Source organism: Dunckerocampus dactyliophorus, chromosome 9, assembly GCF_027744805.1.
Source record: "Dunckerocampus dactyliophorus isolate RoL2022-P2 chromosome 9, RoL_Ddac_1.1, whole genome shotgun sequence".
Lineage (NCBI taxonomy): Eukaryota > Metazoa > Chordata > Actinopteri > Syngnathiformes > Syngnathidae > Dunckerocampus > Dunckerocampus dactyliophorus.
Genome location: NC_072827.1, coordinates 24,132,678 through 24,145,712, shown reverse-complemented (window position 1 = coordinate 24,145,712; position 13,035 = coordinate 24,132,678). Strand labels below are relative to the sequence as shown.

Genomic DNA, 13,035 nt, shown 5'->3' with positions numbered 1-13,035 from the left:
TAATGCACCAAACGTCCCTGCGTGCCCGTACGCGATGACGCATCGCGACAACTGCGGGTCCCGATTGCTGCAGCCGCTTGTCAGTGTGACGAAGATTGGCACTCAGGTAAGCTGTCACTCAAAATCCCTCTTTTTCTGTCCCTATCAATCAAACAATCTGAGCCGCACGTTAAAATGGCCCGGGGCGAGAAATGCGGACCTCGCCGGGGCAGCGAATGTTTGATAAGCGAGGCAAGCGACAGAGTACCATGAAAATATATTGTGTGTACAAGGGGGAAGAAGGGGGGTAAATATGTCGCCGTTAGGGGGTAGATGAGGGTTGTGGAAAAGCACAAGGCTAACGCTACAAACGAGGCCCGACAGCTGTATTGCTAGCGTGGAGGGGAGGGAATAAGAGGGCAGCTGTCTCATGAATGACTGATTCATGTTTGAACGTTTTCGGTTAAACGTACGATGCTGCTTTATTACATACAGATAAATAAAAAGATGCCGGACACAGCTTATGGCTGATTAAACCAACAGGGCAAACCCCAAAGCCATTTCCCCCGCATTATATGTATCGGCCCGCAAGGTCTCAGATACGACTCCCACTATTGTCTATTTTGTTAGGAGAGTTGGTTTTGGCTGTGATTCGTTGCATGATAAACATGGCGGTTTGCCTTTAGGCTTCATTGCAGCAGCACGCGAGCACACTTCTAAATAACAGTTAGCTCTCTTGCTAATGTTAGCTACGGTTCGGCTCCTTGGCTTTTTAACGTACCCGAATGTGTGACATGTTTACAGGCGAGAGGCAGCATTGTGGCATAACGTCACCCTGCCATTGTGTGTGAATGTTGGTATGGCAAATAACAGCAAAGATGCATTTACACGACAGGCTGCGTCGTTTGGGATCACCCTTTGCCGCCACAAAAGACATCCGTGTAGCTGTAGCTGATACAAGGCTACAAGCTAACCTCCCAGTGGGTGTGTTAAAACAAGTTCCAGGGTAACGCAAAGAGTAAGCTCCTTGGTGCTACAGGAAAGCATGTCAGGATTTGATCTCTTTTTATGAAACCCACGACGACTCACATGTTGGCAAATGTAGTTAAGTCAATGAATGTGATTCTATTTATGTGACCTTTTATGCTGATTAGTATACAATCGATTGACACAGCACATTCACAATTTGTTGACGTCTCGTTTTACAAGTAAATAATTATTGCATATTCGAATAAATATGTGCAATAACGAGTCATATTCATTAATAGTTTTCTAAGGAAGGTATTCTCATGCTGACCAGGAGCCCCGCAACTTTTTTTTTCTTGCTATAGCTGAATTAAGTTATGGTTATTAAAAAGTGCATAACTCCGAGTAGCAGCCACTAGGCCAGTAAACATTCTGAGCCAATAATGTGCACTTAAATTAGTTTTAGTACATTTAAAACTCTGCCAGGTAAATCTCTCATTTTGCCCAGGAATCCTGAATTGTGCTTCAGCGGCGTCATCCCGGCCTTCTGATTTTTTTCTTGAGTCGTTTATAGCTCTTTGGCAGGGGCTGACGTGATTTTCAATTCTCCACTAAAACAACACTCTAACTAGCTATTTAGCTTCTGGTGGAGTAACAACGGATCCAGATCATTGTTGGAGGTGAAAGAAATTGATGTGGATAAGGTCGTCATTGGAAAAATGTCTCTCCCAGGAGCGGTCAGTGGTCCCAAAAACTTTGAAAACCCCTCTTCTCAAGGCACAGTTCACAAAACAGATTTTTACCACATAGTCATTGAGATATATCGCTTCATAAACTTCCAATTGTGTGTTTGTTTAGGTTGCCCACCTGTTGGCACAATCTATAATGCCTCAGTGCTTTCAGCATCTGCAGTAAAGGTGATGGCAGCCCATTCGGTTTCCATTGACAAATACTCCAAGGGGGAGCAGCAGGTGAGTGAGAAAGTGTGACAAATGTATTGAATATGTGTAATAAGGTATTACTGACACTAGACATTTTAGGTTTTGTTTTCTTCCCACACATGGAAAGTATAGTAGTGGCTAATCAGATGGCATTGGTCCTCTGATATGATACTGTAGAAATGCCTGTCTTGCCAATACACACGAACAAGCCAGTATGCCCAATTTGTTGTAATTAATGTTAAAATCTTTTCTCCGTTGTCATGGACCCAATCTCACATGCCGTCTTGTGACGCCTCTAGTTGCTTTTCTTCTATATTCGTTGTGCACAACCTATTTTAGTATGACATTTGAGGTATTTAGTGAGTAAAGAAATGTATTTCGATACATATCGACGTTTATACATACACAGTACCGAAAAGAAGTATTTGATCCCCTGTTGAGTTTTTTTTTTTTTTAGTTTACCCCTTTACAAAGATATGAACAGTTCAGAATTTTTATGGTACCTTTTATTGTAACCAACGGAGTACAAAACATCGATAAACGGGACAAATTGAATGTGTATTTGATTGAGGGATACAAGTATTTGGTATACCAACCAGCAAGCATTCTGACCCACACAGACCGATTATGTGTTAATGAAGACAAATAACAAGTCCAACTTGTTGTTTGGAGAAAAGACACCCGTCACAAACACCTGTTTCTTTACAACCTCATTTTGTCATTTTGAAAATCAAGTTCAGGCCCAACAAAGTATAGAAGGATGGAAAGTAACATACTTTTCAGAAGCCTGACTTTTCTACATTTTTAATTGATCTTGTGTAATATTCTAGGACATTGAATGTTGGATTTCCATTAACTGTAAACCATAATCATCAAAAGTGCAAGAAATAAAGGCTTGAAATATTTACCTTGGTGCAAGTAATCGCTATACTGTAATATTGCGTATGGGTTTCACTTTCTGAAATGAGTGGCAAAAGTATTGGACATTTTTATGATATTTTAATGTTTTGAGATGTATCTGTAAGTACATATACACCACTCACTCCGTGGCCCTTGTAAAGGGCCCCTCCCACACATGCTATATAGTGTTTTGGGTCAGTATAATGGCAGGCTGGCAATGAGATTGTATAGACTTTTTTTTTTTTTTTTTCACCAAATCATGCTGCATAGTTGTTTTTCTCTGTGGAAAATAATTGCATGATGTCTTCTTTTGGTGCTCATGTTTGCGTGACATGACTTTTCAGCCTCCAGGTTCTTGTGTTACTAATGAGGCATTTGACTTTAGAGGTTATACTCTTATTTAAATGAAAGCTGGTTTTACAATTCATTATTGTGAAAAATGACCTGTTGCTATTGAAAGTCAGCATGATACTGTAGCTCTTTAGTTGCTGTCTTGTAAACTATCTGCTCTGCATTACCATTTATTTTTTGTGTACGCACAAGTATTTTTATATAGATACACGTACTGTATATGTAGTTGGAGTCATTTTCAAACATTTTGGCCGTAGTAGCCAGATGGTGTCATCATGAAGAAAGCCTCTGTTAGTGTCTTTGCCCTCCGGCTTCCCTTGGTCCTTCACATGATGTTTTAATGATGAGCTAACTCCGCCTCTATTTTTTCATCTTTTGTCGCTGTTTGCCACTTCATTGCTATATTTTTTTTTTCCAGTGCTTTTGAATTACATGTTTGTTTATTTGTTGTGTTTTTCTTCAGCAGATGCAAGGTGTAGCAAAGGTAGAGAGTGATTCGGAGGAGAAGTTTGAGGGGATGTTAGCAGAGGCACCCAGCCCGACTCTCACAGAGCCACAGACGCCCATGGATGTGGACAAAGCCTCCATATATAGGTAGAACTACGTCTCTGTTCCCTGCTTTTGAGTTTTGTTTGTTGAAGACTGTATTTATAAAAAAAACAACTGTTTTCATTGCCTTAAGATTGATGGAGACAAACTATTTTTTTCGTCATATGACCCATAACTCTTAACTTCGGGTTGCTACTTACATTACTTGTGACTTGTATATCTGATGTACTGCCCACTCGCATTCAATAGATCCTGACCCACATGCTTTTCAGGCGTCTCGTGTGTCTCGCTACTCACTGGAAATTGCACAGTGACAGAAAACCATGACAGAATGTCACACCTCTTGAATAATGGCTCGCTGACACATAACTTCTGTCAAATATAAATTATTATTATTATTATTATTATTATTATTAAGCATTATTACAAAATTTTAAATAGTCCAAGATTTTACTGTGGTCTAAAGCAGTGGTTGTCAACTGTTTTGGCAGCGGGACCCACCATTACCCCTTCAACTCAAATTTTTCAAATATCTTGCATTGAATGAAAAAAATGTGTAGCTTGAATTTAAGGTTGTGCAAAAATAACACAGCGAGCCAACACAAAACACATTTTAATTCGATTTAATTTGATTCGATTTCGAACATCTTTTTAAATATGACAAATTGATACTCAGATGCACATTTCACTTGAACAATTAATATATAAAATATATATATACTTTTCAGTCAAACACTTTGTTTTACACTGTTTTTTTCTGAGGCTCAACAAGAGACAGGCTGCACAGTGTACTACTACGACTACATTGTTGGTCTTTTGTGACAGCGGGTTCAAATAGCACTATAGTGTGTTGTTGCCACATATAGTATACTATTAATAGAAGACACATCGCTGCATTAAAAATTCCCTTCAGTGTGTGTATGTATATATATATATATATATATATATATATATATATATATATATATATATATATATATATTCATATTCATATTCATTCAACATGCAGCGGAACCTCTGTTAGCGTCAGGAACCGGAAGTCAGCTGCGTCGCTTGTCTATGATGTCAGTCGCGGTTGACTATACTGCTCTACTCTAACACAAAATACCACCTTCCTATTTTACCATGAGTTATTTTAATTCAACAGTCTTTCTCCAAAATTGAGCCAAAGAAAGTTGCAAGTGTCAGCATTTGATAACGAAGGTGAGAAACACCATTGAATTCAATACATAACTCCTGACAAAACACGAAGGTGGCGTCCTTGTTGATCTTGCTGCCCCATTGTGTCACTGGGAACAGTCACGGCTTCAATGAAGGTAAAAGTAACCTTAAATGTTCACGTATCGCTTTCATTTGTCATTTATATGCATTTAGAATTGTTTATGCATGTAAAACTATAATTGTAAGACTATACAAATATGTATTGTGTTAATATTTTTGACTTTCTGGAACAGATTAGTTGGATTTCCAGTAAATTATTTCTTATGGGAAAAATTGATTCGGGTAACTTCCGTTTCGGTTAGAGTCAGACCTGGAAGGGATTAATGATGCTAAGCAAGGTTCCACTGTATATACTATGGAGGCTGAAAGAACGGTCTGATGAAATTAGCACATAGTAGTGCCACTACTAAAAGCTGTCTGGTGTGTGTCTGTGTTTTGTCATTTACAGACACCCCCTTTTCCCTCTGTTGGCTCTGCTGTTTGAGAAGTGTGAGCTGTCAACGCTTAGCTCTGACTGCATCACCTCGGCAAGCTTCGATGTAGACATTGAGAACTTTGTTCGCTGTCAAGAGAAGGAAGGAAAGCCCTTTTTCAGTGAAGACCCAGAACTTGATAACTTGGTGAGATACATCGGATACAGATACACCACCATTGAGTTTTCAGATTCTTGACTGGATTGCAAACACCAAAGGTTGTCAGCTCTGTCAGCTCTGTATTATTCCTCACATAAAAAAGGTTTCCATTGGGGTCTGGGTCTAGACCAAGGCTCCAGCATGTACTGTTTCTACAGAAGTTTCCATACACATCATGGGAATGAGTGTCCTATCAATTTTGAGCCCTAAATTATTTATTTGAACAGCTTTTCCCAAGGTTGGAGGAATTATGCAACATACATCAGCAGTGATTTTTAAAAACAAGAAGTGGCTGCACATTTTTTAATTTATTTTCAATTTGCTCTAATTTGTTAATAATTTTTACAAGTGGTTCTGAAGATTCCACAATGTCTTGATAAGGCCAAGCCCTAACTTCTTGTTAGTGAACATGGTTGACTGCATCATGTTTGGCAATATAAAACATTCCTCAGAACAATGGGAAAGTCCCAGGCTCTCAGTATAGATTTGAAAAGGAGAATTGTAGATTTATGGGCGCCAAACACGAGAGGCGACAAACTACTGTGATTGGCGGAACGCATTGACAAAGCGTAACAAACCGTGCACATGGGAGGCGACGAGCAGCTGTGACCAGCTACACATCCAGAGCGAATTGTATGAGTCTTCCAGGGGTTTGATAGCGTATTGGTTAGCATCCTCTCCTCTAATTGGTCGATCAATGAAGCTCCCGCTGATTGGTTCTCGTCTGGGCGACCGCAATCAAAAGTTTTTAACTTTCTGGGATTGTGTCGCAAGCCAGCATGTGCACGATGACACGCACACAACACAAACTTACAGGATCCATTGAAAATGAATGGAGTAGAGGCGATGTGGTGCCCGTATCACATGTTGGCAAAGTCGTATAACAAGATTATCAGTTCAAACAGTTGTATGTAGGTACAATTTATTTGGATGTGTCAGCACTTTGCCAAGGTATGGAAGAAGAGCCCTTCCCTCAGATGAAAGGAAACTGATTCAGATGTTCAGGAAGCACCAAAGCTCAAGCCTACCATGAAATGGAAACTCCTGGAATACTAGCGTCACTTTCCACAGTGAAGCCACATTATTTCTCCAATCCGTAGTTAATGTAGGCCTTAGCCGTCTCATAGTAATACAGGTGGTCCTCTGCTTACACCATTCCATAGGTACATATGCTGTTCATAAATGAATGAAAAACATTAATAAACACAAGACTCTCTCTCGAGCTAGTCACAGCTCTGTGTACTGCAGAAGAATACACTACGTTTACCCGGACGTGGGAAGGATGACAAGGAGGGGGTCCATCAACAATCTCTTAATTGCAAAACCAAAGCAGGCTACTGTTGGCCGTAACCACACCAAAACAACATCAGCAAACTCAACTGTCCTCTCTGCTAGCAGCAGTCCTCCTCCCGCACCCACACAAACGTCATGTTCACAGACAGTAGGATATCACAAAACTCTTAAACACGACAGTGTACACAACGGTTAGGTGTTTCTATCGTTATTACTGTTGCATTTTTTTCTTCTTTATTGTTTTATTACCATGTCCGTGTCTAACCTCCTTAAACTCGACTTACATCAGTCTAGGAATGTAAACTTTGACGTAACCGGAGGACCACCTGTATTGCCCGTTATTTCACTTCAAAGTTCCAAAGTCTGATGGTAGTGTGGTTAAAACTTTTTTTTTGTGTGTGCCCTGCAGATGGTAAAAGCCATCCAGGTACTGCGAATCCACCTGCTGGAGCTAGAGAAGGTGAGTGACCTGTGTAAGGACTTCTGCAGCCGATACATTGCCTGCCTCAAAACTAAGATGAATAGTGAGACCCTGCTGAGTGGAGAGCCTGGTAGCCCATACTCACCTGTTCAAGCACAGGCCCCAAGTTTCTCACCCACCAAATCCCAGGTCGGACACACAAGCTTATACTGAAGGTCATGCCAAAGTCATCGAAAAAGGAAATGTCTAATGCCTGTTGATATGTAGGCCCCCAGCTCCATCTCAGGGAGTCCTCATGGTCAAATTGTGGTGCCAGCTTCCGCCCTGCAGCAAGGAAATGTCACCGTCACAGCAGTCAATCCCACCCAGGTGGTCGCAGGTATGTCTTCATGGCATACTACCCCACCTACAGGTACTGTCCTGTCGTGATCGCAGTTGTAATGTAGTCATGTCGACAAGGACCCTTTTGATGAAGCTTTCTTTGCTCATACCTGTACAAACTGTGTTATGTGCATTTGTGCGTTCATCACAGGTGGCACGGTGTATCAGCCTGTTACAGTCGTCACTCCTCAGGGCCAGGTCGTAACACAAGCCATTTCTCCAGGGTCATTACGTGTCCAAAACAATCAGGTACCGACAGTAGATGTCTTTCTCATATTTTACTGGCTGTTATTTGTTATTTTTGCTAGCAACAAAAATAGGCTGCACGGTGGCAAACTACAGAAGTAGTTCGCATGTAAGCCACATGGTCAAGGGTTTGAATCTGCTTTTGGCTAACCAAATGTTTGTCCGCTCAGCTCCAGCTGCGGTTTCACCAGGACTTGAATCTCTTCAACCACGAGGACAGCTCGACAAAAAACAAGCGTGGGGTTTTACCCAAACAGGCTACGAATGTCATGCGCTCATGGCTTTTTCAGCACATCGGGGTGAGTCTGTGTTGCATCAGCTCTTATTTTGGAAATCTTGAACTGCTCAAAACAAAAAAACAAGTGTCGTCCTTCCCCTCTGTAGCATCCGTATCCAACGGAGGATGAAAAGAAACAAATAGCCAGTCAAACAAATCTGACACTCCTACAGGTCAATAATTGGTGAGTCAAGTTCATCTGCTGATCTTCTCTTTGCTCTGCCTATTGTTTTAACAGCATAACTGTATATCATGAGTTATTGAGCTTGTTTCGTTTATTGGCTTGCTGTTTTGTAATGTTTGCCTCAAAATAACTCAACATACAACCATTAATGCCTAAACCGCTAAAATAGTACCCCAAGTCAAAAATGTCCAAATTGGCCCAATTAGCTATTTATACGTCTCTGTATGCCCATAGTATACCACACACCACAGTAAAAGTCAATGTGGTCATCAGAACCTTGAGGAGCTCCACGAGGGTTCCATGAGAAACCCCAACATGAAAGTGCAGAGGGGGACATATACACTCCGCGTTCCTTTTTTCTGCAGTCGAGAAAACCGTGGCCCAACAGAGGCTGATGACTTTCCTCCACTTGCCAAGAGGTGGCATGACTACAGATCCACAACAGATGAGGAACCACCCTGTGGATTTTTATTCTCACCTGTTTGGGTCAGAAACATGTGACCCCCATCTGAGCCCAGAAGAAAAGAAATGGGCTGGACTGGATGATGGAGGGGCTAGTAAGAGCGTTGGTCAGACAGCTTGTGGACCAGCACCAGGCATCGTTGGCTCAAGCACAGACTTCTGTAAACATTTACACATATAACGTTTGGACCTGACTGAAAGCATGATGCTGGAACCGTGTCGTGCCAATGCGACTAGAAAAATGAGACCTGGTCTTACTGTAGAACCGGAGGCGGGGGACCCTCTGTTGCTCTGGCTACAGGGTCCGAAGCAAAGTCAGATGCTTAAAAACTTAATAGGATCAATAAGCCCGATCGTATTGTATCGCAGACGGAGCTATCCTGAACAATATTGTTCTTGGCAGATTCACTATCAGTACTTTTAATTACAGGAGGAGTGGTTGCATTCATTGAATGACACGTCTTTATTACGCACAGAAACGTAGTCAAGGGGGGGAGTGCTGTAGTTTTGACTCTTTAATCATTTTGAGTATTTTTATTGTGTTTCTATTATGAATCGTGTCGGTTATCATTCATAACCTGTGAGGAGCGATGACATTACTGTCATTGTATGATTCCGCCATGGTGCACGTGTCGTGTGCGTGCATGGAATCGCCTACCTTTTCCACTCGTTCCAGAGGAGCACCTGGACGCGAATCAGTGCGCTCACATGAGCCAGATGTGCTGGTAGGCCCGAGGCAGGGTGCAGTTGACCTAGTGTGAGTCCGCCCTCAGTCAAGGTGGAGGGAATTCCAAAGTACCAGTTGATTTTGGAACATAACCTTGAACCTTCCAGTAGAAAGCCAAAGATGAAGATGAAGATGAAGAGGAATGACCCAAAGCATACGTGCAAAAGAACGTCTTCACCAGAAGATTTATGTTTTGGAATGAGCAACACTGAGCCTATCTGCACTCAAAGTAGGACGAGGGCAGGATGGATTTAATGCTTGCAACACGCACAAAAGTTAGCCGGCTATCTGTGACGTACAGCACATATTCCTTTTTTTATATATATATATATATATATATATATACCCAATTTGTTTTTTAAATGAATTAACATTATATTTCACATTATTTCACACAGTTTGAAAAAGTTCTGATGATTCATCCTGGTATATTTTTCCCTTGGGAGTACTAGGAATGTTCTTCTGGGAGGAAAAAGTAAACTTTATGCATATTAATGAGAGAAGAACTACTAGAAAGCTATCTTTCCTTTGTTTTTGCAGGTTTATAAATGCTCGAAGGCGGATTCTACAGCCCATGTTGGATGCTAGTTCCTCTGAAACGCCTAAAACAAAAAAGAAGACTCCCCAAAACCGGCCACTGCAGCGTTTCTGGCCTGACTCCATTGCCTCAGGGGGAGGCACTCCGCAGCAAGTTACAATGCCAGATGGTATGCAGCACAGCTTATGAGCACAGTTCAGACACCATGAGCTAGCACGAAACGGCTTAGAGCGCAGGTGTCAAACTCGAGGCCCGGTGGCCAGATTCGGCCTTGCACATCGTTTTTGTGGCCAGCAAAAGCCTGCCTAAAATGCACATCAAAAACGTGTGCTGTCAATTTTGACAGGAAATGTGTACTACATGCACCTGGAGTTTTTCAATCTTCTGTCATCTGCTTGGATGACAGGCGAAATGTTTTCTAACAGTCCAGTTGTGCACACATTTCAGGCAAAGCTGCGGCCCCCTGAGGGCAACACAACAGTGATGTCTGCATCAGCTTGACTGTATTTCTTTACATGGTACCATTGCACTACTGGCATGCATATTTTATGTTCAGTTGTGTTGGCATTGACTAATATTTAAAATTCTTTGAAACATTTAAGTGTGACAAACATGCAAAAAAAAAAAACAACGGGGGCAAACACTTTTTCCACACGACTGTAATTGCATTACATCCAACACATTTTATGGATGGACATGTTGAATTTCAATAACTTGATTCATTTCCCTCCGTGGTTGTCAGGTACGTTGGTGACAATGAATGTTGAGGGTCTGCAGAGCCTGACATCAGACGGTGCCACACTGGCAGTACAGCAAGTGATGCTTGGAGGCCATAGTGAAGATGAGTCCGGCGACAGTGGCGACGATGACGATGATGCAGATATGGCTGGACTGGGCCTTGACAACAGCGACTCATTGCAGTAAAGGACACTCCCTCTCACAAATGCATACTGTCCACAGTACGTGTCCAAACAAGACATGTAGTATTAAGTCTACACATGGGTTTCCTGGCTGTCATTGTCGTGTGAGGACAGACACGTTAGGTTTATTGAGAGCACAACGCAGGACGCATGAGATTTGCCGTGTCCTAAAATCCAACTTTGCTGAATGCCAATTTATGCTGCGCGTGTGTACATCAAGGAATTTAATTTCAGAATTTTTTTTTTTTTTTAATTTAGTTGATGTAGGAGAGTGCACTTTTTTTGTATATTTAAGCTAAAATAATTCACCAGAAGAAAAAGTGTTAAACACCAGAAGCAAGTTTGTATGCTACATGAATAAATATTGGCATAATTAATTGTTTTTCTTGACCCCTGTTGCCAATCCTGAGCTAATTGCAAGTTTGGATGACAACATTTTAAGGTTGTATCTGTAAAGGTTTGTCTCTTTTTGCATGCTTGTGTTTTGAGTAGATCTGTGCACTCTTAAGACTGGCTCCTCTCATGTGGACTCTGCAAGCTGAACAGAGCTCTGGAGGAGATTTAAAATAAAAAAATGAGATGCTTATTTTTATATACATACATATGAAAATAGTGTTTTCTGTTTCATTATTTTGTTCTGTTTTGTAAGGGATATTTATGTACATATTCATAAAGCTAATAGCCCTGTTTTCCAGGGTTCTTTGAAGTTTTCTAAAAAAAAAAAAAAAAGTAGAATTGAATGAAATTATTTAAATTGGTTTTAAACTTAGAATACTAACAAGGCCTTACCTGTGTTTTTTTAAAAAGAGTTATTGCCAAGAAGCACAAAACAAAATGGTTAAAATATGCTAAATTGCAGAAGAATCACCGAGAATTTGACTTTGTATTCTTTTCAGTAACTGAGTCTGTAACATGACTCCAGTGTCTGTTTGTTTATTTTTTAATGGAGCAGTTTACCCACATTGTGTATACCATACATTATGTAATTTAAACATTTTGGTATCCTCGATGTTTTCAAATATTAAATGCACAATCGAAAACACTACGCCGATCATGCAATCACAAGGGTCTTCTTCACTTGAGAAGGGACACAAAGACACACGGAAATCTTACACTGAGCACGCATCCTTTTATTTATGTACACATAGATGTGACCACATTGAACAGTCCAGCCTGACTGTTGGGCTCCCTCTTCATTGGCATGCACTACGACTCAAGTTGTCACTTGTTAGTCCCCCCCCCCGCCACTACACACCGTGAAACATTTCACATGTTTTATCACTCAGTTACTGCACAAACTGTGGCACCTCTTCTTTTGAATGGTGGTACTGTACAACAGTTGTCTGTCAATAGTCGCAGTGATCTGGTTCGTATACATTTTGACAACTGAGAGAGTTTCCCTAAATGTGTTGCAAAAACCTGAGATGTTCTCTCTCTCTCTCTCTCTCATATCTGTCTTGCTTTTTATGAAGCATTCGTTTTTCTCTTTGTATGGTTTGCCTTAGAGCTTTCTATTTTGGAATAAACAATCTCTTAACTCCTTCGTGCGTCGTTTTCTGCTGTCTCCTAACAAATGTGGCGGTCTGCATTAACAAGGAATTCAGTTGTCTGAGTTGAGGGTTGAGTTAAGACTTCCTTCCCTCTGAAAAACAAGACGAAAATATCTTCAGCTGCACTGCCTTGCCTCATTGTTTTATCACGATGACTACCTTTCTCTCCAGTGGTCTGATGGTTAATAGAAACGGGAGTCAACTTTAAGGACGCATATTATACTATACAGTATCTAACAAGCACACCCCTCGCATTCCAGCCATTTCTTTCTATATCTTCTCATAGAATATAGAAATTAAACTTGGATATACTTTTGAGTAGTCAGTGTACAGCTTGTTGCAGCATCGATTTACAGTCCTCTGAAGATAAGTCAATACAGAGTGATGGGTTGACACTGCAAATTTTGGTATAAATCCGATACTAAGTCAATACAGGGCAGGTATTGCCTATACCAAATTTTTTGAAATTTTGGAAGATCACTGAATAATTTAGTGAT

At 40.9% G+C, this 13,035-nt stretch overlaps 1 protein-coding gene across 4 annotated transcripts; it reads left to right on the top strand.

Moving 5' to 3' along the window:
* Positions 1-19: 19 nt before the first annotated feature.
* pknox1.1 (pbx/knotted 1 homeobox 1.1) lies at positions 20-12,520 on the top strand. Of its 4 annotated transcripts, none has more exons than XM_054786925.1 (12): positions 20-106; positions 1,578-1,722; positions 1,804-1,916; positions 3,604-3,731; positions 5,356-5,527; positions 7,242-7,442; positions 7,521-7,632; positions 7,786-7,883; positions 8,051-8,179; positions 8,265-8,341; positions 10,071-10,237; positions 10,811-12,520. In XM_054786925.1, the coding sequence occupies exons 1-12, from the start codon at positions 35-37 to the stop codon at positions 10,990-10,992; spliced, it is 1,596 nt and encodes a 531-aa protein (XP_054642900.1). In that variant the 5' UTR covers positions 20-34; the 3' UTR covers positions 10,993-12,520. The 4 variants fall into 4 exon arrangements, with proteins under 4 accessions (XP_054642900.1, XP_054642897.1, XP_054642898.1 ...); XM_054786922.1 differs by having other exon boundaries at positions 7,521-7,665; XM_054786923.1 differs by having other exon boundaries at positions 3,601-3,731.
* Positions 12,521-13,035: the final 515 nt, after the last annotated feature.

Bases quoted from the DNA above. Each gene is read 5' to 3' on its own strand.
- pknox1.1 (XM_054786921.1), top strand. From the start codon at position 35: ATGACGCATCGCGACAACTGCGGGTCCCGATTGCTGCAGCCGCTTGTC. The intron at 107-1,577 runs GTAAGCTGTCAC...CACTCTAACTAG, and splicing joins TGACGAAGATTGGCACTCAG to CTATTTAGCTTCTGGTGGAG. The intron at 7,666-7,785 runs GTACTGTCCTGT...CGTTCATCACAG, and splicing joins GCATACTACCCCACCTACAG to GTGGCACGGTGTATCAGCCT.